Here is a 24,796-nt window from a genome sequence, read left to right as displayed (position 1 = left end):
GCGGGAGCGGCCCGGGGCCGCCAGGGGGCGCTGCGGCGGCGCGGGTGCGCGCGCACGCGGTGCGCCATGGCGGCGGCGGCGGCGGCGGGACGGGCCCTGCCGGGACGGGCCCTGCCGGGACTCCCGCTGCTCCCGGCCCGCGCCTGCGGACACGCGGCGGGCTGGGACCGGCGGGAGCGCTCCTACTGGCGGGCGCTGCGGCGCCGGGTGCTGGGCCCTCCCGTGCCGCCGTTCGCCGCCCCGGTGCAGGTGGGAGCCCCGGTGCTGCGCGGCGCCGCCGCCGCCGTGTCCCCGGAGCAGCTGGGCGGCCCCGAGCTGCGGCGGCTGGCGGCGGCGCTGGCGGCAGGGCTGCGGGGCCGGCCGTGCCTGGGGCTGAGCGCTCCGCAGCTCGGGGTGCCGCTCAGGGTGTTCGCCGCGGAGCTGCCGCCCGCACGCTGCGCCCGGTACCCGCCGGCGCTGCGCCAGGCGCACCGCATCGAGCCCTTCCCGCTCCGCGTCCTCGTCAACCCCGCCATCCGCGTCCTGGACACCCGCCTCGTCACCGGCCCCGAGGGCTGCGCCAGCGTCCACGGCTTCTCCGCCTACGTCCCGCGGCACTGGGCCGTCCATGTCACCGGTACGGACCGACCCGCCTTGTCCCGGGTGGGATCCCGCACCTGCCCCTCCCTCACACGAGTCCCTTAATTCTCTGATGGGTTCCCTGTTCTCTCACATCTCCCCCCACTCTCACACGGGTGCCCCCTTTTTCCCCTAATCACCCCCAACACACCGCTACGGGTGCAGGCGTGGACGAGCTGGGGGTGCCGGTGAGCTGGGAGGCGTCGGGCTGGGCCGCCCGGATCGTCCAGCACGAGATGGACCACCTGGATGGGATCCTCTTCATCGACCGCATGGACAGCCGCACCTTCACCAACGTGGGCTGGATGGAGCTGCTGGACTGAGCCTGGGCAAAAACCAGCGCGGCTCTGGGGGCTCCCACTGAGCTTTATTGCAGCCAATACAGACCTGTGGCCTCAGCCTGGCTCCGGCCCTTCCTGCCCCGGGTGGGCACGGGGAGGCAGCCGGGGTCCTGCCCACACTGCCCTGGGCACCGCGAATTCCTTGTGGGTCTAGGAACATCCTGCTGCCAAGGCTCTGCAGGGGAGGGGCAAACAGGGGATCCTTCCATCCTTCCCTCTGGGGTTTGTTTGGGGCTCATGGGCACAGCATGGGCACAGCACAGAGGGCACCAGGACGGGGCTGGGGGGCAGGGAGGCTGAGGGGAGCCCAGGGGCTGCACAGCAGGACATGGGCTGTGGGCAGCTGGGTGCCATCAGCTGGTGGCTGCTCCATCCAAGTAGCTCCCTGGAGGCACAAATCCCTGTCTGGGAAGGCTGGAGTGCGAGGGACCCCCACCCCCTGGGGACAGAGAGAGGCTCAGGGTCATTGCATTTTGGGGAACAGGAGGTGGGGCTGGGCTGAGCCCCCTGGTGTGGGCAGAGCTTTGGGGAGTGACCGGGCACTGGCTGAAGCACTCAGATTGTTTTTATTTTCATATAAACAAGACAGAACCCAAAGCAGCATTAAGTTAAAAAATAAAAAAGAGCAGGAAGAAGAGTGGAGCGCAGCCAGGAGGGCCCCGGCTGCCCAGGCCATGCTCAGACCCACCCCCGTAGTGTGAGCCCCGGGCCGTGTCCCGCAGTGCAGTGGGGCAGGAGTGAGAGAACACCAGGCGGTTTGGCACCGGGGAGGGGGCACAGCAGGGCCTGAGCTGCCCCAGCCCCACAGCCCCCGTGCCCCCCCTCAACCTTCCTGTCCAAAGTCCTCCGTGAATTTCTTCACTTTGAGGAGATCCTCGGCATTGACGGTGGGGCGGGTGGTGGCCAGCGAGCGCAGCATGTCTGACTGCAACACAGGTGGGTGGGACATGGCTCAGACCAGGCGAGGCCATGGGACAGGGACCCCCATGGCAGTGAGGCACCTTTGCCCCATGGCAGCAGCGCTGACCGCAGGTAGGAGCTGCCTGGCAGACCCAAGGCCCTTTCCTGTCACCCAGCCCTCTTCTGGGAGGGTAAACTGGGGGTTTGTGTCCACCCCAGGAGCCACAGCCCTGCCTGGCCCTTGGCTTGGAGGATGAGCAGGGAAGTGGCCAGGCCAAAGCCACAGAGGGGACACTTACCATGCAGACAACAGGCTCCATCAGCTTGTCACTGGGCACCTCCATCCAGGTCATCTCGTTGGCCCCAGCGTCCCCGGGCGAGCACGGCGTCAGGAGATCATCCACGATAGCACCGGGGGTGGTGCGGGAGGGACCACGGACCTGCACGGAGCCAGCGCCACGTGGCACAGAGCTGGGGTGGGGACAGCGGCCACAGTGCCCTCCCCTGCCCGGGACGACCCCCACTGACCTTCTTGAAGTGCGTGGCCGACTGCACCTTGCGCACGGGCTGCATCAGGGCGTCCCTGACGATGATGCTGATGTCGGCCCCCGAGTAGCCGTCGGTCTTGCGGGCCAGCTCCTGGATGTTGGCGTCCGTCAGGGAGTGCGGGGTGTTCCCCAGGTGCAGCCGGAACATCTGCGCCCGCGCCGCCTCCTCGGGCAGGGGGATGTAGATCCTCTTCTCGAACCTGGGGGCACGAGGGGTGAGCCCCGGTTCCAGCCCTGCTGGGGGGCTGCCACAGGGGCTGCGTGTGGGGCTCACCTTCTCCTGATGGCCGAGTCCAGCACCCAGGGGATGTTGGTGGCACCCAGCACCAGGATCCCGTCGCTGCTGTTCCCCACACCTGCAGGCAGACGGCTCAGAACAATCTCCAGGGATTCTGAGTCCCCAGGTGCTGCCTGCCTTGTCCTGCTCCCACCCATCCCTGGCACAGGCACCCACCCTGCATCTGCACCAGGAACTCGGTCTTGATGCGCCGCGCCGCCTCGCTCTCGTTCTCGTTGCGGGAGCCGCACAGCGAGTCCACCTCATCGATGAAGATGATGGAGGGCTTGTGCTGCCTCGCCAGCTCAAACAGGTTCTTCACCAGCCTGGGAACAGAGCAGGGGATGGGGTCCCTGCTCAGAGACCCTCCTCAGCAGCACCAGGGCAGCCCCACGTTCCTCCCATTCTGAGAACCCCACGCTGGCAGCAAGGGGAGTGCCACACCAGGGACTGTGCAGCCCTTCAAGGGACTGTGCTCCCCCCTGGGACCCTGCGGGGGATTAAAGTAAATCTAATTACAGGGTATCAGAAATTAATAATGTAGAGTTAAGTTTAATTATGACTTGCTCACAGCTTGGCAGGAGTGGGCTCTGCTCAAAGCTTGCTCCCCTTCCCTCAGATGGGAAACCTTCAGGTAAGAGCTGCAACTCTGGAGGGCCCCAAAGCTGCCCCAAGATGGAGCATGAGAGCAGTTAATTAACACAAGGAGACAGAATCCAGTTAAATGTTATAAGACCCCAGTTTAAAGTCACTGTTGGACTGAGAGGTCTGAAAAGATGAGGGGACACAGGCTGTGAGGAAGAGGCTCAGGGACTGCTTTGCTCAGACCCCCTCACTGAAGGCACCAGCTCCCATTTCTTTAACAGCCCCGTTATTGGGGTTCCCTGAGCTGGTGATCCCTTCTGTACCCTGGCTGTCGGAGCACCAGGAGCCAGGCTGTGCCATGTCCCTGCTGCCAACTTACTTCTCACTCTCCCCCAGCCATTTCGATGTCAGGTCAGAGGAGGACACAGAGAAAAAGGTGGAGTTGTTGGCCTCGGTGGCCACAGCCTTGGCCAGGTAGGACTTGCCGGTGCCAGGCGGCCCAAAGAGCAGGATCCCGCGCCAGGGCGTGCGCTTCCCTGCGGCACAGACCGCGTCAGCCCCGTGCTGGGGTCACCCACAGAGGGGTCACCTCCTGCACGGCCCCTTCCCACCCCCACGGCCTCACCTGTGAACAGGTGTGGGAACTTGATGGGCAGGATCACGGCCTCCTTCAGGGCTTCCTTGGCTCCCTCCAGCCCGGCCACGTCGCTCCACCGCACGTTGGGCTTCTCCATCATGATGGCACCTGTGAGGGTGTGACTCTGCTGACACGGCCCCACAGACATGAGCACAGAGAGCAGTGAGAGCCAGAGTCCCACACCCCCAATCCTGCCTTCCCTCAGCACAGCAGCTGTTTGGGGTGAGCAGCCCACAGGAACGCACCCTGGGCCCCAGTCCCACAGCCTGTTCCCCTCCCCACAGCCGCCCCAGACAGGGCTGTCGGTGAATCCCTCCTAACCCCAGAGCATCGAGCCCATCACAGCCTCTCTCACCCATCAGCTGCTCCTGCAACTTCTTCTTCTCAGGGTTCTCGCCCTCGCTGTCACTGTCACTCCTGGGGACAGGGGACAGGGTTCAGGAGCAGGACTGGCACTGGTGTGGCAAGGAGGGTCCTGCCAGCTCCGTGGCCAGACCGGGGATCCCTCGCCCCCCCCGTCCCGCACGCACCCCTTGTTGTCATTCTGTGCTTCCCTGACAGGCCTCTTGCCGTGCCGGTCCTTGCCCCGCAGGTACTCCTTCAGCTTCTCGGCGCGGTCCAGGTACTGCACGCACTTGGCTCGGATGCTCTCCTTGGCCTTGTCGCTGTGAGCCTCATCTGCGGGGAGCCGCGGGCGTTACCGGAGCCGCCCGAGCGCCGGAGCCCCCGCGCCCCCGCCGCCGTGCCTCACATTTGATGGCGTGCAGGAAGTACTCCACGGCGTGCTGGTACAGCCGCAGCGCCTCCTCGTAGTTCTTGGCCCTGTCCTCCTCGGTGGCTTTGGTGACCAGGTCGATGGCTTTCTGCGCGGGGGGAGCGCCGTGAGCACCGGGCCCGCCGGGGCCCTCCCCGCCGCCAGGGGCCGGGCCGGGCCCGCCCGCACCGCGGCTCTTCCGCCGCGCCCACCTCCCTGCCCTCCGCGCCGGCACCGGAGCTCAGCACGGCCGGGCGACCTCAGCGGGGCCCGGCACCGGGGCCGGGTGAGGCCTTTCCCCGGCCGGCACGGCGCCGGGCCCCGGTGAGGCCTGTCCGCTGGGCCGAGCGGAGCCCCGCGGGAAGGGGGCGCGGTGTCGGCGCGGCCGGAGCCCCAGCCCCGTGCCGGTGCCCGCGGTCGGTACCTGCAGGGTGGACGTTGTCATCGCATCGCTCGGTGCGGCCGCTCCGGCGGCCCCGGGACGGCGGCGGCGGCGGCAGCGACTGCGGCTGCGCCCGGCAGCGCGCCCCCTGCTGGCGGCACCGCAACCTGCACCGAGGAGCGCCCGGTGCGCGCGGGGAGTCACGCCCACCGAGGGGCGTGGTTCGATGAGACCGCGCCCAAATCTGTTTATGTATTCGTGTGGGCGTGGTCTGACATGGGCACGCCCATTGAGGCCCCGCCCCGGGGACTCGGAGTGCGCGGGAACTCCCCACAAACACGTGAAAGTGGGTGGGGGGGTTGTGTGTGTTCGTTCATGAGTGTTTGCATGTGTTTGTGTGTGTTCGTGAGTGTTCGTGCGGGTTTGTGTGTTTGTGTGCGTGTTCGTGAGTGTCCACGTGTGTTTGTGTGTGTTTGTGCATGTCTTCTCTATGTGTTTACATGTTCTCATATGTCTGTGTTTGTGTGCATATTCATGAGTATTTATGTGGGTTTGTGTGCGTGTTCATGAGTGTTCACGCGTGTTTGTGCATGTGTTTGTATATCTGTGTGTGTGTTTACATGTTCACATGTGTGTGTGTGTGTGTTTGTGTGTATTTTCATGTCTGTGTGTGTTTACATCTTCACGTGTGTGTGCGTGCCCAGGTGCACACCCCTGTGTGCACGGTATTTGCACGGTATTTGCACACACACTGCAGGTGTGTTCGGTACTTCAGAAATCCCCATAGAGACCCCACCCCAGAGATCCCCCCACTCTTTCCAGAGTCCCCCCATCCCCTCCATCATCCCCAGAGATCCCCCACTCTTTCCAGAGACCCTGATTCCTCCCCCCATCCCCACACCAGACTCAAAATGAGACCCGGAGCCCCTGGAAAAGGCAATCTGATATAAATAGCGATTTACAAAGAATACAAAAATAGAAGGAGGGGGCAGCACCCGAGCCAGCAGCCAGAGGACCCCAGAGCTCCCCGAGGCAGAGACCCGTGCCGGAGTTTGCCCGGGGGCTGTGGGGGTCCCGGCGGGAGGGGGGAGCCCTGGAGGTCCCACCTGAGCCCCCCAGCCCGCAGGGTGTGGGAGCTGCCGCAAGGGGAGGGAAAGTACAAAAAGCGAAAAGTGCATCAATCTACATGTCCTGCCCAGGGAGGGACAGCCCCGCAGGGTCCCCGCGGCCCCGGCACAGACACGGCGTTTGTTCAGCCTTTGGGAGATCCGGGAGCACTGCCGGGGTAAATGGGGGGAGGCCAAACCCCAGGTACAGGACCAGGACCAGAGCACCCCCTCTGCCCCCCTGAGTGCCCCCTGTAAGACAAACGTGTCCCCCCACCCTGAGCAGGGCATGGGGACCCTGCCATGCAGCAATGGGGGGTCCCACAGCCCCAGCCCTGCCCCACACGGGGACAATGTGACCTCTTTGGGGGAGGCCCCAAGGCAGGGGGACGCTGGTTCCCCCGGAGGTGAGCGGGGGGCACCAGGGGTCCCCCGGGCAGGGGGGGCCGGGCTGGCCCCGCTCCAAGGCACAGGCGGTGAGATCAGCGATGGCTTCAGCCCCGGGGGGATTAAAGCTGGTGTGAGTAACCCGAGCCCCCGGGCAGCACTGCCAGTGGGGCAGGAGGGGCTCAGCCCCGCAGCCGTGGGGCAGGAGGGGCTCAGCCCCGCAGCCTCCTGCGCTCTCAGGGCAGCGATCCCAGCCCCAGCAAGGCACCGATGGGGCAGGAGAGGTTGGGGGGCCCTCCGTGCCCCCCAGCTGGTGGTGACAGGGCGAGGGGCTGGGGCACCTATGCCAGCAGCCCCATGCGGGTGACTTTGGCCGACAGGAAGGTGTGCAGCACGAACACGATGGGCTTGGGGCAGGAGTGCAGGTCCAGCGCCTGGGGGGAGATGGAGAGGGGTGTCAGCCCCCCACATCCCACGGGGGACTGCAGGGCTGGGGGCTCCAGTCAGCCAAACCCAGCGGGTGTGGGCAGCTGGGATGGGCAGGGATGGAGGAAAGCAGGAGGAAGCAGCGGATCCCATCCCCCAGACCAGGGGTCAGCCCTGCTGCCCCCTCCTCACCAGCTCGCCCTCAGGGCCCCCGAAATCCAGGTAGAGGGTCCTGATGCCGTCATCCGCAGACATCTTCAGGCGCTCGTAGGGGTAGCGGAAGAGCACGCGGGAACCCGGCTCGTCCCGGGAGATGGTGAAGCCGCCCTCGTAGTGGATGGAGAGCTGCACCTCCTGCCCGCCCAGCGTGCAGCCTGCGGGCACAGCCGCGGCCGTCAGCCCCGGGGGGGGCCTGGGGACAGTGGGGACGGCCGTGGGGGCCCGGCACGGCGGCACTCACCCACGGTCACCTCCTTGATGAGCTCGGCGGCGGCGTGGCAGCCCTGCACCAGGACGCGCGTCCAGGCCGACAGGTCGCGGTGGGTCTCCACGCGGAACACGTGCATCTCCACGCCCTGGCGCGAGCCCGTCCGCGTGGCGAACGTCAGCTCCGAGCCCGGCGCGGGCGAGCGGCGCCCGGAGCCGGAGTGCACCAGCCTGGAGGGGAGGGGAGGGCATGGCCGGGGTCAGAGACTGGCACCGCGTCACCCCATGGGCGCTCTGGCGCTGCATCCCTGCCCCGAGGCGCAGGCACGGCCCCCAGCCCGGCTCACCTGGTGGCCACCAGCGGGTAGCTGTGGCAGGGCGAGGCCCAGGCGTCCCTGGTCCAGGGCATGCCATCGTAGAGCAGCAGGTCCTTCTCCGTCACCGCCATGAGCACCGGCCGCCACTGCTGCCGCCCGCCGTCCAGCCGTGCCTGCCGGGCACCGGGCACCGTGAGGGGGAGCCACAGCCCTGGCACCCAGCCCTGAGCCCACGGGCAGATGGAGCCCAGGGTAGCGGTTCCTCAATGGCAGGGAGCACCCACAGCACCCACAGGGATGGGCACAGAGAGCAGTGAGAGCCAGAGTCCCGACCCACATCCCCAGTCCCACATCCTCTTTGTTTGCCATCCTGGAAACCACGGTAGGAGCAGCCCCCAGGGATCCTGCCTACTACACTGCCAGGCTGGATACAGCTGTCAGGCAGTGAATTCAGGGAATAGGGAGGGTGTGATGAGGGGTTCCATCTGGAAATTACCAGTGGGAGAAGGGGCTGAGGGCACAGGAAATGCTGCCACCACCGGGGCCCAGCTGGATGGGAGAGCAGCAGAGCCAGAGCCCCAGCCAGGCTCTCCGGCTGCATCCACAGCCCCGGTGGCATCCTTGGCACATCCCTGGCACTGCTGTCCCTGGGAGCACCCCACACACCCCATCAGCGGTACCTGCTCGGCCAGCCAGGCGATGTGCTTCACCTCCCGGCCCCCGGCCGTGGGGCTGCCGGAGCCCAGCGTGGCGTTGAGCTCGGCCAGCACCTGGGGCAGCAGCGCGGTGATGTTGGCGTGCAGGGCGCTGAACCAGGCGTGCGCCGTGGCCGTGTCCCGGCAGCGCAGCACCAGCGTGTTCCGGCTGTCCGGGGAGTGCAGCTCGATCAGCCTGCGGGGACAGGGACAGGCCCAGGGTGGGACAGGGACAGGCCCAGGGTGGGACACCAGCACTGCCTGGGCCCTGCACTGCAAACTGGCTGCACTCGTGTGGGGCTTCTGCTGTGCATTTCCATCTGCCAGGGCTTTCAGCCCTCATTTTAAGGCAGAGGGGCTGCCAGGGGGCTGGGAGGGAACTTGGCATAGCCCTGGCCCCGGCCAAACCCTCTGGAGTGCCCTTCCACAGCTCAGGGGGCGAAGCAGGGCTCATGGCCTCAGTGAGGGGCAGCCCCAGCTGTGCCCAGGGTGTCCATGGGGGGAGGGGTCCCTCACACTGGCACTGAGCAGACCCAGTCCTGTCCTGGGGGTCTCTGGGGAGCAGGGTCTCCCCCACGGCACCCACTGCCCTCACCTGTTCTCCAGGTCGGGCATGCTGAGGTTCCGGGCAGCAAAGCACATCTTGAGGGGGATCACCTTGCGGTCACGGGGGCCCTGGTGCTGGGGGGACCCCGAGTCCTCGCTGCCACTCAGGCTGGGGGACTGCGGGGCCGCCCCCTCCCAGGGCAGGTCTGACACCAGCGACGGCTTCTTGATGTAGGGCGTCACCTCCCGCATGAACTTCACTGTGGGGAGGGGGCGCAGTCAGGCCCGGGAGGGTCCTGCACCCCACACCACAGCCCTGTGCCCCGGGATCGGTCTGAGAGGGCAGCGTGACCCTCCCGCAGCAAGGCTTGGGGGGTCCCACCCTGTCCGGGTCAGGGATGTCCCGAGTGAAGGACAGGGTGACAGCTCATCCATCCCGCTGCCGGCGCGGCTGTAGGAAGGGGAAGGCGCCACAGGACAATGGTGCTGGGCGGGAGGTCAGGCTGCAGCCCATCCTGGTCCATCCTGCCCAGCCAGGGCTGTGCCCGCCAAGTTTCCAGCGCTGCCGGCGATGCCGGGCCGGAGGAGCGGGGTGTGCAGCCAAGCCATCGCGGCTCCCCGCGCCTCTCAGGCCGGGAAGGAAGGAAGGAGGCAGCAGCTCAGCCCCTGCTCCCCCCGGAGCGTCCCAGCCCAGCACCGCCCTGCTGACAGCAGCCCTGGGCCCCCGCCCGGCCCGGCTCTGCGCCGAGGGAGGGACGCGCTGGGGACAGGGATGGGGCAGCGGGAGGGAAAACCAAACCCAGCAGCAAATGGGCTGCTCAGCACCGGGAAACCAGGGCTGAAAGGATCCTGGAGCAGGCACAGTGCCACAGCCAGGCCCTCTGGAAGGGGAATGACACCGCTAGTGGGGCCCAGGCTGTGCTGCTGCCAACGCTTCACCGCGGGGCTGCGAGCAAGGGAGGGACGGCAGGGATGGAACCGGACAGGAGACACCGGCCCCCGCCTTCCAGCGGCCCTGCTGAGCCACGAGGCGCTTGCCCTCGCTGTGGGCAGCACAGGAGTTAATATTAGCTGCTGCCGGCGCGCTGATCCCGGGATTACCGCGTCCCACACCCCTAATCCCGCTCCGGCCGGGCGGGGAGCGCCGGGCAGCAGCGCAGCTCCCGCTGCGGGGCCGCTCGGCAGATGTTTGCCAGATGTGGGCAGCTGCCTCCAGCGCGGGGAGGGAGCTCAGCACGCGGGGCTGCGGCTCACAGCGACCCTGCGGGGCAGGCACCGACCCGGGGCAGCCAGGAGGGTGAGGCCAGGCCGGGCAGGCAGCAGCGCTGGAGCCCGAGCGCTGTGCCAGGGCGCTGCCAGAGGAGTTTGGGTGCCCCGTGGTGACCAGCACTGTGTGTGCCCGTGGTGGGGCAGCAGAACTGGCTCTGGTTTCAGCGGGATGCATCCAGGCGCAGGCAGGACACGGAGCACCTTGTGCCAGAGCTGGGGGCACCTGCGATCCCCCCTCCTGCTCCTGCCGAGGCTGCGACCAGCACAGAGCTGCCCTGGCAGGGCCGGCACCACCCCGGCACAGGCGCTGCCGCCCCACCCACGCTCACCGCAGAGGAAGCCCAGCTGGGCCTGCACCCCCGGCCTGTCCCGCCGCAGCAAGGCGGCAGCTCCGGCTGCACCACGGCAGTGCCGGCTGCACACCGGCACTCACCGGGCTCACCGGGGCTCACCGAGCTCCTGCAACCAGCAGGGAACACCGCCAGCTTTCCCAGGCTTGTGCCCCGGGTCTGCACTGCACCCACAGCTCCATGCGGGGCGGAAGGGCTCCCTTCCCTCAGGGTCTGTGGGTGCCCGGGGAGGCGCTTGGCGTGGGCCCCGAGGCCAGCCCAGCCCTCAGCATGGGTGACACAAACCCCACGGAGATGCCGTGCAGGGCTGATGGTTTCCCTCCAGCACTGGCACGGAGCCCGGGAGAAGCTCTGGCACCTGCCAGGGTGGTCACAGCTCCAGGCTGTGAGGAGGGATGGGCTGGGTGGCACGGCCAGTGTCCCCCAGCAGCTCCTCTGTGGGCTCTGCTGAGAGCAGCTGGGCACAGGATGGTCCCACCAGAGCCACGGAGCAGCTGTGCCCAGCACAGTGGGAGGGGAAAGGAAGGGAAAGGAAGGGAAAGGAAGGGAAAGGAAGGGAAAGGAAGGGAAAGGAAGGGAAAGGAAGGGAAAGGAAGGGAAAGGAAAAGAGAGAAAAGGAAGGGAAAGGAAGAGGTGTCAGCCACAGCACCCGTGCCTGTGGCGGAAGCGAGGGACAAACACAGCACGGGGCTGGAGCTCCTGTGGGACAGGATCAAACGGCTGGGCAGCAGGAGGAAGGACGGGCAGCAGGAGGAAGGACGTGCTGAGCCGGGTGCAGGGTCCCGTGGAGACCCTCACTGTGTCCAACACCAGCCCCCAAACACAGCACCAAGCCTGACCCTGCTGTGGCGCCCCAGCCGTGCCCAAGCACCTCGAGCCAGCTGTGCCCTCACCAGGGAGCCCAGCCATGACCCCTCAGCCACTGCAGTGTGCCAGGGGCGTGTGGCAAGGCAGCAGCACCGTCCCTGTACCCAACGGGCACCGTGCCCATGGAGCAGCCTCACACAGCGGGGGACAGACGGACGTGCCAGGACACCAGGACGGTGTGTGTGTGGCACCACAGCACTGTGGCACAGCCCACCCCGACCCGCGGCACCGGTGGCCTCGCGGTGCCCCCTGGCACGAGCCCCGTGCCGCCCCACCGGGCTGGGCAGGTCCTGCCCGAGCTTGTCGGGCTGCCGGGAACAGGTCGGGCAGGAGCCGGTGGCTCTGCCGGGCCAGCCCCGAGCCGGCTGCGCTGGGCACAGGGCCCGGGGACACCGAGCCCGCGGGGGCTGAGCCGCAGGGACGGGGACAGGGACAGAGCCTGACCAACGGGCCGGGTCACAGCCCTCCCTCGGGACACCCAGCCAGCCGGGCATTGTCACCAAGGATAGGGGACAACCTGTTCGGGGGGACACCACAGACAGGGGACAACAAGTCCGTCCTGGGGGACCCCAGATCTGTCTCTGAGGGACCCAAATCTGTTCTGGAGGAACACAACCAGTGATCACAACCCTGTCCTTGTCCCCAGCTGTGAGGGGTCCCCAGCCTGCCACAGAGGGAACAGCCCGAGCCGGGGGGACACCGCAGCGCCTGTCCCCGTACCTGGGGGCCCCCGTGGCTTTGGGGGGACACAGAAATGCCAGCACTGGGGCGGGGGAGTGGCGTCCCACACCCGGAAAAGGGACCCAAAGGCGGGCCGGGAGTCCGGGGACAGCGGCAGGGAGGTGTGGTGGGAGCCGGTAACGGCGGGGGAGCACCGGGACGAGGGACAGGAGAGCACCGGGGGCCCGTACCGGGGATTCGGGGGGAGAGGAAGAGGTTGAGGCGTTACCTTCAAGGATGACCTCCCTCCCGGCTCTCTTCAGCGCCTGCACAGCTTGATCGTGGGTGGCATCTCGGAGATCGACGCCGTTAACAGCGAGGATGGCGTCGCCTAACCGGAGCGCTCCGCTCCTTTCCGCCGCCAATCCCGGGAAGATCCGTGAGATCAGCACCGGCATCCGATTCTCCCGACCTCCCTTAATGCTGATCCCGAGCCCTCCCGCCTCCGCTTTCACCACCCGCACCCTCCTCACGCCACCGGGTGCCGCCGCCTCCGCGCTGCCGTTCACCACGCCGTTCACCACCGACGGATCGCCGGTGCCCGGTTCCGCCGTTAAGCTCAGCGTTTCCCCGGTCAGTTCCGCGGACACGCGGACCCAGCGCTCCCGCAGGAGCAGCTCCAGCAGCCCCGTTTTACAAGCCCGGGTCCACACGGCCATGCCGCCGCCGCCGCCGCCGCCGGTCACCGGGGAAGGGGCGTGGCCTGGCGGAGGGCGCGGTTTGCGGCCCCGCCCCCGCCCGCATGGCGCGCTGCGGTAGGCTCGGGGGCGCGGGAGGACGGGGTGGGGCGGCCCCGCCCCCACGGCCGCAGCCACCAATCAGAGAGGTGGCGGCTAAGCCGCCGCTGCTGTGATTGGTCGCGCTGAAGGGCGGGGCCTAAGAAGCCACGCCCCCGCACGCCATGTCTGGCGCTGAGATTTGTTTGGCGCGCTGCGATTTATTTCACGAGCTGCGCTTTAAATCTGCCGTGTTCTCCGGGGATCCCCGATTTCCCTCCCTCCGTCCTCGGGGAATGACGCTTCCCTGGCCCACGCAACACCCCCACAACCCCGCCCTTAGGGAATGAGGCTGCGCAGCCCCAGGCAGCACCCACGGACCCACACGATCACTGGGGAGACAGAAGCCAACACTGGGATTAGACACTGTGAGGGAAAGGGGATGGAATTTGGGGTGCCACCTTGTCCCTGCCCCGGGATGCAGAACTGGAAGGATATGAAAATCATGATGACATGATGGTGGTGTGACAACAGGAATGAGCCCTGAGCCTGGGCATGTACACAACAGTGAGGTTTTATTCCTAAAGCACCTTAAGAAAATTCTTACAGTGCCTCAGGAAGGCAGCACAAAGACAGTTCCCGAGGTTGGAGTGGCTGCTTCTGCTCTCAGGTGCCAAACTTCTTCTGTTGGACAGGCAGAGGCAGCTGGGTTTTGAAGTCCATGATGGGTCGCTCCACCACAACCAGGCAGTTCTTGTCCAGCAGATCCATGAAGAGCAGTGGCTGCAAGGCAGGAGATGGGAATCGTGGAATCAGGGAATGGTTTGGGGTGGAAGGGACCTTAAAGGGATCTCGTTCCACCCCCTGCCACAGCACGGACCCCTTCCACTGTCCCAGGCTGCTCCAAGTCCTGCCCAACCTGGTCTTGGGCACTGCCAGGGATCAGGGGCAGCCACAGCTGCTCTGGGCACCTGTGCCCAGGCCTGCCCACCCTCCCAGGGAACAATTCCATCCCACTATCCCATCTAACCCTCTGGCAGTGGGAAGCCATTCCCTGTGTGCTGTCCATACCTTGTTCCCAGTCCCTCTCCAGAACCGAGCTCCTCCCTGACCCCGCTCCCCAGCACCATCACCCACCTGGAACTTCTTGCAGATCTTGAAGGCGTGGAGCTGCCTCTTCCTGGCGGTCTCTGGGAGCTGTTTGAGGGTGCTCTGGTTCATCAGGAGGGCACTGTCGTCGGGCAGGGGCTGCGGGAGGGCAGTGGGCACAGTGTGGGTCAGGCTCTGCAGGAGCCCCCCGGGCACCCCCAGCCCTCCCACCCTCCCGCCCGCTCACCAGGGACTTGTCGAGCACGCAGAGCAGGTAGGTGTCGTGGAGCAGGATGTGAGAGGGGTTCTTGGGGTTGAAGGTGATGTGGGTGATGGGCGAGTCCCGCTCCAGCCAGGCGCGGTGCAGCCCCCGGCTCTGCACGGCGCGGCTCCAGCTCGTGTACTGCTTCTCGGGGATGCTGAACTCAAACAGCTGCAGGGAGCACAGCGGGGACACGCTCAGGGCTGTCTGCTCCTGCCAGCAGCTCCAGGCAGGGCCCCAAACTGACCTGACAGCCCTGATGGCACAGAGACGGGCAGAGGGAAGGGAGCGAGGCACGAGAGCTCGGCTAGCAGAGCTCCTACCTGCTGGTCTGAGTAGGCAATGACGAGGTTGTTGGTGCTGGGATGGATGGCGAGGGCAGATACGGCGCAGTCATAGTTGGGCACCACGCAGTGATGCTGCAGGAGGGGACAGTGCACTGATGGGATCCACCAGGGCCACTGCTGACAGCTCTCCCACACACCCATCCCAAACCAGAACCTCCAGAACTGCCTCTGACCCATTTCCCACACAGCCACCCCTGACCAGAACCTCCAGGACTGCCTCTGACCCCCTTTCCCACACACCCACCCTGACCAGAACCTCCAGGACTGCCTCTGACCCCCTTTCCCACAGACTCACCCCTGACCAGAACCTCCAGGACTGCCTCTGACCCCCTTTCCCACACCACAGCCACCGCAGCCCCGCTCCAGGGATGCAGTGATGGCTCCCAGGGGGGCAGTGCATGCTGAGTCCCCCACCCCGTGTCCCCTGAGGCTGGGGGGGTCACTCCCAGGCCCACCTTGAAGCATTTCAGGTTGTAGATGTGGATGGCCCAGTCTCCACTGACGGCTGCCAGCCAGTGCCCGTCGGCGCTCGGTGCCAGCAGGTAGACGGCCTCGGAGCAGCCTGCAGAGAGCTTGGGCTCAGAGGGGTGCTGGGAGCCCCAAACCCCAGAGACACCCAGCCCCAAGTCCCCCTGATTGCCCAGCGCCACGCACGAGGGCACAAACACCCCGAGGATGGACTCCCACACCCCTGAGGGCAGGAAAGGGGGACACCCCTGTGCACCCACAGGGGAGGGGGATGCAGAGCCCAGAATCCCCAGCCCAGCTTTCCCCAGCCCACACCTGAGGGCGGCCGCAGGGTGTGCAGGTGTTTGCAGCCCCCCGGCTCCAGCAGCTGGAAGACATGGACAGACCCTCGGGCGGAGGCCACGAAGAGGCTCTGGGAGTCGGCGGAGAACTGGAGCTGGTAGGCTGGGGGCAGCAGCTTGGGCACCTTGGGGACCTGGCAGTGGGGAGAACGCAGCTCTGGCAGCCAGCCCACTGCCACCCACATGCCCACGAGTGACAGTGGCCAGGCCAGCCCCCCAGCCCCTGACCTTCCTGAGGCTGACGCCGTCCCCGTCGCAGCGCACGCGGTACAGCTGGAAGCGCGAGGCCGTGGAGTAGCCCAGCCAGGTGCCGCAGGGTGAGACGCAGCTGCAGTAGATGTGCTCCGGGCCCTGGGGACACCCAGAGGGGCTCAGGGGGGCCCGAGGAACCCCCAGAGCCCAGCACACACCCCCCAGCTGCCCCGGGGGCACCCCAGCCCGCTCAGCCCTACCTTGCTCTTGAGCTGCACCAGGTGCTCGGGCATCCGGCACAGGGGAAGGACCTCGCCGTCCTTTCCTGGGGAAGGAACCACACAGACCACCAGTGAGAGTGGGGAAACCACACGGGGCTCTCTGAGCTGCTGGGGATTCTCAGGGAGTGCCCAGACCCTTCCCAAAGTCCTGCTTGCAGCCCGGGCTCTGCCAGGGAGCTGACACCAGAGAGCTGCACCTGTGACTCACCAGTCTCCTCAGTGGAGCCAAGTCTCCAGAGCTCCAGGTACTGGGAGAACTGGAAAAGGAGCAGCCGGGCTTTCCTGGCGCAGGAGACGAGGCGGCGCTGCGTGGAAAAACGGGCAGGATGTCAGGGACACAGACCCTGGCACAACGGGCTGGGGCACAGCCGGAATGCCCTGGGGTGCCGGCGACTCCGAGCGGGGGAGAGCAGGGAAATCAGGTCCGTGGGACAGGAGCCTGGAGATGGAGACCCAGCAGGACCAGCAAGACCAGCTCGACAACTTGCACTGCTCCTTGGCAGAGCCTCCAGATGTACCAGGAAAGGAGACACAACGGGGCAGAGAAGGGAGCCAGGCACAGGGAAGGAACCCTGGCAGGGCAACGAGGGCACCTAGAGGGGCAGGGAGATCCAGCCCTGCCAGCCCCAGCAGCTCCAAGACACCACTCACGTGGGGGAAGGTGAATTTTCGGAGCACTGCGTCGTAGTTTTTCTTCTGCACCTTCTCCATCAGCGGGCGGATCACCAGCTGGGCGTCCAGGCCTGGAAGGCAAGCACAGATCAGCCAGCAGGTACCCGGAGGGCAGAGCCTGCCCAGCCCCGGTGCCCCCGGCGGTCCTACCCCCGGAGATGAGGGCGGTGGGGCTGTGTGCCACGGCCCGCACGTCGTGGCTGTGGAACTGGAAGGGCTTGGTCCGCACCCAGCGCTTCTCCAGCCCGCCCAGCCTCACGGGCAGCAGCTGCAGGTGGTAGGTGGCCCCGGTGGAGGTGCCCACGATCATGCTGTCCTCCTTCTGCAGAGGGAAACAGGGCTGTGGGAGCAGGCTGGGAACAGCAGGAGGGCACTGCCAGGAGGCAGAGTGCAGCAGCTCCTGCTCCCTGTCACCTGAGGGTGTCACCCACCTGTGACACGGCCAGGGGGACCTGGGGGTGTCACCCACCTGTGACACGGCCAGCGAGAGCACGGCCGAGGTGCTGACGGTGTGGGACTCTGCCAGCGTGCCCTGCTCCCAGTCCCAGAACTGCACCCTCCCAAAGGAGTCGGCGCTGACCACGGTGCCGCTGGACAGGAGGGCGATGGCCCACACCACGCACTCGCGCTTGGCCTTCTCCACGTGGTGGTTCACCATGATCCTCTGCACCGTCTGGCCTGCAGTGGGGGAAGGCTGGGGTGGCTGGGGGATCCCCCGGGGCACGGCGGGGCCGGTGGTCCCAGGGGATGGGATGGGATGGGGCTGCTGTGGGACAGGAGGTACCTGAAGCGACGTCGATCACACGGAAGAAGTCGATGGAGCCAGCCACAATGTGAGTGTCCGAGGGGTGCCAGGACAGGCACAGGACACGGCCTGGGGAGGGAGGGGAGCTCCGTGTGAAAGCCTGTGGGTCACAGCCCCACGGTCACCGGGACACCCGGAGGGACAGAGGGACAGTGCTGCAGCCGGGACTCACCTTTCCGCCTGTCCAGGTTCCGCTCGAACTGGATCCCGCCAGGAACCACTTGGAAGATCTTGACAGAGCCGTCCTCGCAGCCGATCTGCGGGGACCGGGATCAGCGCGGGGCTCCGCAGGACCCCCTCCCCGCGGCCCCGGCGCCGCTCCCGGCGGGACTCACCGCCAGCTGGGTGCCGCTGCTGTTGGCCACCATGCTCCAGATGGGTCCCCCGCCGCCATCCAGGCCGCGGGCCGCGCTCAGCCCGGACAGGTCGTACTCGGTGATGTCCCCGCCGAGGCCGGCCCCGAAGAGCCGGTCCCCGGCCGCCCAGCACAGCGACTCCACCGACCGCGCCTCGTGCCCGGGGATCACCTGCGCAGGGACCGGGTCACGCCGCGGCACCGGGACCACCCGGTACGGATCGGCAGAGCCACATAACGCCCGGTACAGCCGCGGCGGGGCTCGACACAGCCCCGGTGCGGATCTCTAAAGCCTGGTCCCGGCTGGACACGGCCCGGCTGGGCTCGGTACAGGCCCAGCACAGGCTCGGTGCCGATCGGAAGGACCAAGCAAGCCCCGTACGGGCTCGGTACGTGGCCGGTACAAGCTCGATAAAGCCCGGTACGGCCCAGTACATCCCGGTACGGCCCGTACCGGCGGCCTCACCTTCTCCTGGAAGTAGTTGGCGGCGAAGTTGTACACCTCGACGGCGCCGTCGGTGCGGGCCAGGGCCAGGCGGGAGCCGCGGGGGTGGCAGGCGAGGCAGCGCACGCCCGCCGGCACCAGCCCGAAGAAGCGCACCCGGTGCACCTCGAACTCGCCCATGGCGCTCCGCCGGCCCCGGCTCCGCTCGGCTCCGCTGCCGCTCCGCCCCACGTGCGCGCGGCGCGCCGGAACCGGAGCTGCCCCGGGGCCGCGCCGAACCGGAAGCGGAAGCGGCGGCCGCGCGGCGGGAGATTCGTGCGGGGCCGGCGGCGGGTGCGGGAGCGGGGCCGGGCGGCGGGGCCGGGGCGCGGCGCGGGGCGAGCGCACGGTGCGGGCGGGAGGGACCCGGCCCCGAGAGACCCGGCCGGGCTGCCCCGGGCCGTGCCCGCCGCACCGGCGCCGCTGGAGGGCACCAGCGCCCCGCAGGAACGGGCGGCGGCAAGGGGGGGGCGCAGGGCCCACGGGAGGGATCCGGGCCTAAGGGTCTGGGGGAGGCTGCAGGGCCCGCAGGGGGGTCTGGGCCTGGGGGGAGGTTTCTGGGGGTCTCGGGGACGGGAAGGGCCTGGGCGGCTCTGGGCATGGCGAGTGCGGGTGCTGGGGCTGTGAGTGCTCAGATCTGGGGATCTGAGGGGACCTTGGGGGGCTGGAGGGCCTGGGGACATTCTATAGGGCCCGGGGGGGTGGATCTCAGGATCTGTGGGCCCAGAACGGGATCTGTACATGGGGGATCTGTGGGCCCAGAACGGGGTCTGTGCATGAGGGGTCTGTGGGCCCAGAACGGGGTCTGTGCATGGGGGATCTGTGGGGCCCGGGGGTGCAAGTTCATCCCCCTAGAGGGGAAGGGCCAGGGGCTCCTGCTCCTCTCCCCGCTGCCCTGCCCTGACCGTGTCTCTGCAGGGCCCAGCATGGTGCAGATCGTCATCTCCAGGTGAGCCCCAAGAGTCCCCATGTCCCCTGGTCACTGTGCCCGCTGGTGCCCAGGTAACTCTCCCCATGTCTCCCCAGTGGTGGCACCGGGGCCCTGGCACAGTGGGTGCTGCTGGAGCTGCAGGGCGAGGTGGAGCCCCGGCAGAGCGGGGACCTGGCCGGGAGCCTGCTGGGAGACCTGCACTACACCTGTGAGGTGAGGCCGGACACCGCTGGGACCTGCCGGGGAGAGCCCAGCCCAGCCTCACCCTCCGCTCTCCCCAGGGCGTCCCTGTGCTCATCGTGGGGCACCACATCCTCTATGGGAAGGTGGTGCAGCTGGAGAAGCCGTTTGCTGTGCTGGTGAAGCAGGGAGGAGCCTCCCAGCCCAGCCCCGGGGAGCCCCAGGGCCACTACACCGTTACTGCCCTCATCAAAACCAAACTGCTCTTCAAAACCCGCCCCAAGCCCATCATCACCCATGTGCCCAAGAAGGTCTGAGGGGAAGGATGTGGGCTACGAACTGTGATCTACTGATGGAAAAAGCAGCAGGCACTTGGGGAGATCCAGGAGCTCATCCCTCTCCTGCACAGGGGACACTGGCACTGCTGGGTCCTGTGTCTGGGTCACTTGTCCCCCCCAAAATGACTCTTTTCAGAGAGCAACCAAGCTCTTGGCCACAGACCCCGTGGATCACCCTGGGGCCATGGCTCGTGGTAGGTGAGGACTTCCTGTGAGCTGGGCAGGGGTGGCCCACCCCGGGGCTGCCCACAGTGTGCAGAAGATCCCAGGGATCCATGCAGGTGCCAGAGTGGAGATGTCTCCTTCCACCCCCTCCCTGCAGCTGTGGGGACACCAGTGTCACGCAGGGACTCAGCACCAACCTCCCTCAAGTTGGGCAGGGGGCTCAGGGACCCTCCCCAAAACACACCATGTGTCCTCACTTCAAGTCTTTATTTCCACAACTCCGTCAGGATATAAAAACCAGCCTTTTCCACCCGAAATATGGAAAAAAATTCCCCTGGCAGGTTCAAAAATAAATAGATTTACAAACCATCTGCAACAATACCAAAGAGCTACAAAAGTCTTCTAAAAAACCTCGTATTAAATTAAACAAAAAACAGCTAAAAGCTCCGTCATAGAAAGGGGTTTTTATCCAAGTCCTGAAAAAAGGACTCACAAGTGAATTCCCTGGGGAGGGGAAAGTTGGGAAGCACCTTGCCTAAATCCCCATCTCCCCACTGCTGGGAAGGTTTTGGGGTGGGAGTGACAGGGCCGTGGGGTGGCCAGAGCATGACACGGCCCCAGAGGGTCTCCAGCAACGCCCCGGCCGGCACACAGCCCCCCAGATTTTCCAGTCTCTCCATGCCAGGATCCCCCCTTGGCTCTTTGGCAAAGCTGAAGGAACCTGCTGCCCTCCTGGAGCAGCCAGACCCCCGAGAGGCCTGGGGGCTGCCCGTGGGTACGCGCCCGCACGCAGCCGTGGGGCAGAGGCAGCGCAGCCAGCAGGGCTGGCACCGTGCTGACCACTGTGTGTCCTGGGCTGGGGAGTGCTCTAGCACCACGGAGGAGGGACTGGAATCCCTGTAAAAGCACCGAGGGGTGGAAGGTTCTGGAATGGGGTGTGGGAGCGCGGCCAGCAGCGCTCTACACCGGGATGCTCCATAGGGCACAGCTGGGATGTCGCTGGCAGCACCTGGCTGGGTGATGGGCAGCCCTGGCTCGGCTTCTCCGTGGCCAGCTTGGGATGGAAAAAGGAAAGTATAGGAAAAGTTTGCACCTTAATAAAGAATAAAAGCAAGATTTCAAGATCTGATGAAAGTGCCAAGGGTTGGGAGCGCTCAGCGCTGCCCAGCAGCTCCGGGATTGGGAAAAAGGGGTCTGGGGGTGTTCACTCCAGCACGTGGGATCACCCCAGCACCTGGTGGTTCCGGGATGGGCAAGAGGGGACAGTGGTGGCTACCCTGACACATTGGATGGCCGTGGCACCAGGGACCACCCCACGGTCAGACCTCAGTGAAGACCAGCCCACACTGCTCCTGCCTCTTGCCACAGCGGCGGGCAACGATGGCCAGGTAGAGGGTGAGCAGGGCCACCCAGTAGCAGGCGTATAGAATGGCACCCGAGATGAGGAAGGCCACCTCGGTCTCGCTGAAGAGGTCCTGGCTGTAGGCGGTGTAGGCCAGCCCGCCCAGCAGCACCGCCACCCACACCGACACTGGCAGCAGCCCCACGAAGTTCACCACGATGGTGCGGCGCCCTGAGGTGCCCCAGCCCGACTTGTTGATGGTGGCAATGGCGAAGATTTTGGCGGGCAGCAGGCTGGACATGTAGAGGAGGGCGTAGAGGGACATGAAGATCATCTCGGCGCTGCCGCGCAGGAAGCAGGCGTAGGTGGCCTTGATGACGCCCACCAGCTGCACCGTCAGCAGGAACAGGAGGATGTTCCAGACGCGGCCACGGTAGAAGAGCTGGATGACGGTGGCGATGAGGAAGAAGGGGAAGAAGCCGGTGACCACCGACTCGTAGGTCATCCAGAGGTGGTGCTTGTGGAACCAGAGCGCGTTGTAGAGCCACTCGCGGAAGTAGGACTTGCTCCAGCGGGTCTGCTGGTTGAGCCAGCGCAGGTAGCGCGTGGGCGTCTCCGTCAGGCACTTGGAGCGAGCCGTGTACTTGGTGCGGTAGCCCAGGCTGAGCACGCGGTTGGTGAGGTGCCGGTCGTCGCCGAAGCTGCACTTGCTGCCCAGGAAGGTCTGGTGGTACCAGTCCTCGAGGAACTGCTGCAGCAGCGCGTTGCGGTACATGCCCAGGGGGCCGCTGATGCACTGCACGCACCCGAAGTACGACTGGCACGCGCGCTCCACGTTGAAGGCCATCCAGTACCGCACGCTGCTCAGGAAGGACAGCCACGAGTCGTACTTGTTCAGGATCTGGGGAGGGGACGGACGTGAGCCCCGGCAGCGCTGCAGGCCCCGGGGCCCCAGCCCTGCCCTCCCTCACGCCGGTGTACCTGGACATCGCCGCCGACGCCGCCGACGTGGGGGTCGGCCTCCAGGATGCGGAGCATCTCGGCGGTGCAGGCGGGGTCCAGCACGGTGTCTGAGTCACACACCTGGGGGCAGAGGGAACGTCGAGCCCCGCTCCCGCCGCCCACGCGCGCCCGGCAGACAGCCCAGCCCACAGCCAGGCAAGCCTGAGCCACGGACGGCGAGACCGGGCAGAGCCCCGCAGACCGGCAGGCGATGGAGGGGAGCGGAGCAGCCAGCGGTACCGGGGCACCGCTGCCCAGGACACCCTTCTCTGGCTGCTGGCACCGAGGGAGGACCTGTCCCAGCCACCACGTGTGGGGACCTTGCATCCCGTGCCACACTGTCCCACGGGATGACACCACAGCAGGCCATGTGCTGAGGAGGAGCTGATGGGACACCCATGGGCAGCAGTCAACACCTCAGTTACCCCAGAGCCAGCAGCCCCCAGCCCTGGTGGCTCTAGGCCAGTGTATGGGGCCAGATCCAGCCCTGGGGATTCCCGGGGCCGCTCCCATTGCACCCGCAGCCCCCGCACCCAAGACGCCCACTGCCCACATCCCCCAGCCCATGCACGCACCTGGATATAGTCCACGGAGTCTCCGAGCGCCCGGAAGGCCGTGTACATCACCTCCCGCTTCCCGCCCCACTTCTGCAGGATGCAGGAGTAGGTGTTGCTGCGGACCAGCGCCTGAACTCGGGCCAGCCCTTCCCGCAGCCCGGCCTCCGTCTCCCCCTCGCCCCAGGCGTGGAAGTTGCTCCTCCAGATGTAGCTGCCGCAGCGCTCGGAGCCCATCACGTCGTGGAAGATGTCCAGCATGTAGGTGTCGTCGGGGCCGTTGCCGTCCACCACCATCACCACTTTGAGGTCGGGGAAGGCGATGCGCTTGACGGAGCGTAGGCACTTGGTCAGGTAGTCGGGGTCCTCCTGGAAGGCGGCGATGCACAGGGCCACGGAGCGCCCCGGCCGCAGCGGCTGCCCCTCGCCCCGCATGCGCCGGTGCTCCAGGAAGGCGAAGAGGCTCTGGATGAAGAGGTGCAGCCCCAGGATGGCCCCGTAGAGGCCGAAGGAGAGGTAGTGCTTCTCCGTGTGGATGAACTGGTACCCTGTGACGTAGGCGGCCAGGATTCCCCCCAGCACCGCCACGGCGAAGAGGCTGGTCCCCACGACACGCAGGGCCGTGGAGAGGCTCCCTGGCATCTGGGGGGACACGGGGCGCCGTCAGGGCACGGGGACATCCTCCCCATCAGGTCACCCGGAACGCAAAGGCGGAGTGGCCCTGCTCCCCTGCTGCCCCACGGCCACCCTGTCCCTCACCGGTCACCGTTTGGGGGTGGCACCTTCCCGGTGCCTCCGCGGGGCCAGAGGAGGTGCGGGGGTGCCCCACACCCCGCTGTGTGTGTGCCAGGGGAGGTGCAGGGTCCCAGGCGCCCCACCGAGCACGGTGCCAGCACCCCCATGCACCCAGGCAGGAGCGCGGCCGCTCGCGGGCGATGGCTGGGCTGGAGGACAGGGAAGGGCACGGGGATGGCAGGGACCGGGTGTCCCCGGGGGAATCGCGGCCGCGCAGAGCCCTCCGCCCCCCGAGCGTGTGCGGGGACCCCCGGCTGCGGGGAGGCAGCGGCGAGACCCCCGCCCGCTGCGGGCTGGGACGGGCGGCGCGGGCAGGACGGGACTGCGGAGAGGCACCGGGAGCGGGCAGGGGGTGCGGGCGGCTCGGGGTGCCCGAGCACGTGCGGGGCGCGGAGCCAGCCCAGGGACCCCCGGCGGCACCTCCCGGGCAGCCCCTCCGGCTCCCCCCGGTCCCGCCGCCCCCGGCGCTCCCGGCTCCCCCCGGTCCCGGCGCTCCCGGCTCCCGTTACCCCCGGCCCCGCAGCCTCCGGTGCCGCCGGGCTCGCAGCGCCGCGGGGGACCCCGAGCCGGCAGCAGCGGGCCGGGAGCGAGGAGGAGGGAGCGGGACTCACCGTGGAGGTGCCGGTGGCGGTGCCGCCGCTCCCCACCCGCCGCCGCCGCTGTGCGCCCGGCCCGGCCCGTGCGGCCCCTTTATACCGCGGCGGGGCCGGCACCGCCCGCAGCCCGCGGGGGCTCCGCCCGGCACCGGCACCGCCGGCACCGGCACCGCCGGCACCGCCCCCGGCACCAGCACCGGCACCGGCTCCGGCTCCGCCCGCAGCCCCCGGGAACCCGCCCCGCACCGGCAGGACCTGGCACCGGCCCCAGCCCCGCACTGCGGGAGCGATGACCGGCACCGGCAGCACCGGCGGCGCCGGCGGCACCGGCGGCACCGGCATCAGCAGCGCCGGCGCTGCACCGGCACTGGCACCATCACCGGCATCACGGCACAGCCGCTATACCGGCGGCACCGGCAGCGGCTCCGGTGCTGCACCGGAACCGGCATCACCATCACCCGGCACCGGCAGCAGGCGCGGGCAGGGCACGGAGCCAGCCCCGGGGACCCCGGCAGGCGCTCGGGGTGGAGGCAGCACTGGGAGGGTGTCACCCTGTCACCCCCAAAGCAGTGACCGGTGAGGGACAGGGACAGCCACTGAATCTCCCCCCGCCCCGCTCTTGGGACACCCCCGTGTCACCTTCCTGTGCCACCCGCGGCATAAGCCACCCGTGTCCCCCTGTCCCCGTGGCCGCTGGGTGCCAGGGCAGGACCAGGGGCATGCGGGGACA

At 67.4% G+C, this 24,796-nt stretch overlaps 6 protein-coding genes across 6 annotated transcripts; 2 read left to right on the top strand and 4 right to left on the bottom strand.

Annotated features, from left to right (window-relative positions):
* The first annotated feature begins 66 nt into the window (after positions 1-66).
* Positions 67-941, top strand: PDF (peptide deformylase, mitochondrial). Its single transcript, XM_058813360.1, has 2 exons — positions 67-616; positions 784-941. Exons 1-2 carry the CDS (start codon positions 67-69, stop codon positions 939-941), a joined length of 708 nt encoding a protein of 235 aa, XP_058669343.1.
* A 565-nt stretch (positions 942-1,506) lies between these two features.
* On the bottom strand, positions 1,507-5,209 carry VPS4A (vacuolar protein sorting 4 homolog A). The gene is made up of 11 exons (XM_058813512.1): positions 5,085-5,209; positions 4,658-4,769; positions 4,437-4,584; positions 4,262-4,323; positions 3,895-4,014; positions 3,649-3,805; positions 2,862-3,010; positions 2,682-2,763; positions 2,388-2,607; positions 2,159-2,299; positions 1,507-1,884 (listed from the first exon to the last, which is right to left on the bottom strand). Exons 1-11 carry the CDS (start codon positions 5,103-5,105, stop codon positions 1,783-1,785), a joined length of 1,314 nt encoding a protein of 437 aa, XP_058669495.1. The 5' UTR covers positions 5,106-5,209; the 3' UTR covers positions 1,507-1,782.
* A 764-nt stretch (positions 5,210-5,973) lies between these two features.
* Positions 5,974-12,895, bottom strand: SNTB2 (syntrophin beta 2). Its single transcript, XM_058813650.1, is given in 8 exon segments — positions 5,974-6,969; positions 7,154-7,335; positions 7,422-7,618; positions 7,735-7,877; positions 8,385-8,595; positions 8,995-9,205; positions 12,381-12,862; positions 12,864-12,895. Coding segments are annotated over 8 exon segments (1,551 nt in total). The 3' UTR covers positions 5,974-6,876.
* A 537-nt stretch (positions 12,896-13,432) lies between these two features.
* Positions 13,433-18,373, bottom strand: UTP4 (UTP4 small subunit processome component). The gene is made up of 16 exons (XM_058813617.1): positions 18,146-18,373; positions 17,660-17,851; positions 17,497-17,581; positions 17,304-17,393; positions 16,989-17,197; positions 16,670-16,841; positions 16,499-16,590; positions 16,056-16,152; positions 15,827-15,891; positions 15,603-15,725; positions 15,349-15,508; positions 15,021-15,127; positions 14,542-14,637; positions 14,204-14,389; positions 14,005-14,115; positions 13,433-13,650 (listed from the first exon to the last, which is right to left on the bottom strand). The coding sequence occupies exons 1-16, from the start codon at positions 18,302-18,304 to the stop codon at positions 13,534-13,536; spliced, it is 2,061 nt and encodes a 686-aa protein (XP_058669600.1). The 5' UTR covers positions 18,305-18,373; the 3' UTR covers positions 13,433-13,533.
* A 710-nt stretch (positions 18,374-19,083) lies between these two features.
* CHTF8 (chromosome transmission fidelity factor 8) lies at positions 19,084-20,245 on the top strand. Its single transcript, XM_058813721.1, has 3 exons — positions 19,084-19,112; positions 19,190-19,307; positions 19,376-20,245. The coding sequence occupies exons 1-3, from the start codon at positions 19,090-19,092 to the stop codon at positions 19,589-19,591; spliced, it is 357 nt and encodes a 118-aa protein (XP_058669704.1). The 5' UTR covers positions 19,084-19,089; the 3' UTR covers positions 19,592-20,245.
* Positions 20,246-21,096: 851 nt separating this feature from the next.
* On the bottom strand, positions 21,097-23,317 carry HAS3 (hyaluronan synthase 3). Its single transcript, XM_058813703.1, has 3 exons — positions 22,697-23,317; positions 22,101-22,202; positions 21,097-22,020 (listed from the first exon to the last, which is right to left on the bottom strand). The coding sequence occupies exons 1-3, from the start codon at positions 23,315-23,317 to the stop codon at positions 21,097-21,099; spliced, it is 1,647 nt and encodes a 548-aa protein (XP_058669686.1).
* Positions 23,318-24,796: the final 1,479 nt, after the last annotated feature.

This window comes from Ammospiza caudacuta, chromosome 13 (assembly GCF_027887145.1).
Source record: "Ammospiza caudacuta isolate bAmmCau1 chromosome 13, bAmmCau1.pri, whole genome shotgun sequence".
NCBI classification, from domain to species: Eukaryota; Metazoa; Chordata; class Aves; order Passeriformes; family Passerellidae; genus Ammospiza; species Ammospiza caudacuta.
The sequence above is the reverse complement of the archived record's forward strand: the minus strand, read 5'-3'. Positions and strand labels throughout refer to the sequence as shown.

Coding starts and splice junctions, on each gene's coding strand:
- UTP4 (XM_058813617.1), bottom strand. CDS start 18,304: ATGGGCGAGTTCGAGGTGCACCGGGTGCGCTTCTTCGGGCTGGTGCCG. Junction 15,892..16,055: donor TGGCTCCACTGAGGAGACTG/GTGAGTCACAGG, acceptor TTCCTTCCCCAG/GAAAGGACGGCGAGGTCCTT. Junction 13,651..14,004: donor AGATCTGCAAGAAGTTCCAG/GTGGGTGATGGT, acceptor CCTGCCTTGCAG/CCACTGCTCTTCATGGATCT.
- PDF (XM_058813360.1), top strand. CDS start 67: ATGGCGGCGGCGGCGGCGGCGGGACGGGCCCTGCCGGGACGGGCCCTG. Junction 617..783: donor CTGGGCCGTCCATGTCACCG/GTACGGACCGAC, acceptor CTACGGGTGCAG/GCGTGGACGAGCTGGGGGTG.
- HAS3 (XM_058813703.1), bottom strand. CDS start 23,317: ATGCCAGGGAGCCTCTCCACGGCCCTGCGTGTCGTGGGGACCAGCCTC. Junction 22,203..22,696: donor ACTCCGTGGACTATATCCAG/GTGCGTGCATGG, acceptor CTCTGCCCCCAG/GTGTGTGACTCAGACACCGT. Junction 22,021..22,100: donor GCGTCGGCGGCGATGTCCAG/GTACACCGGCGT, acceptor TCCCCTCCCCAG/ATCCTGAACAAGTACGACTC.
- VPS4A (XM_058813512.1), bottom strand. CDS start 5,105: ATGACAACGTCCACCCTGCAG. Junction 4,015..4,261: donor GTTGCAGGAGCAGCTGATGG/GTGAGAGAGGCT, acceptor ACACCCTCACAG/GTGCCATCATGATGGAGAAG. Junction 2,764..2,861: donor GTTCCTGGTGCAGATGCAGG/GTGGGTGCCTGT, acceptor GTCTGCCTGCAG/GTGTGGGGAACAGCAGCGAC.
- CHTF8 (XM_058813721.1), top strand. CDS start 19,090: ATGGTGCAGATCGTCATCTCCAG. Junction 19,113..19,189: donor GTGCAGATCGTCATCTCCAG/GTGAGCCCCAAG, acceptor ATGTCTCCCCAG/TGGTGGCACCGGGGCCCTGG. Junction 19,308..19,375: donor ACCTGCACTACACCTGTGAG/GTGAGGCCGGAC, acceptor CGCTCTCCCCAG/GGCGTCCCTGTGCTCATCGT.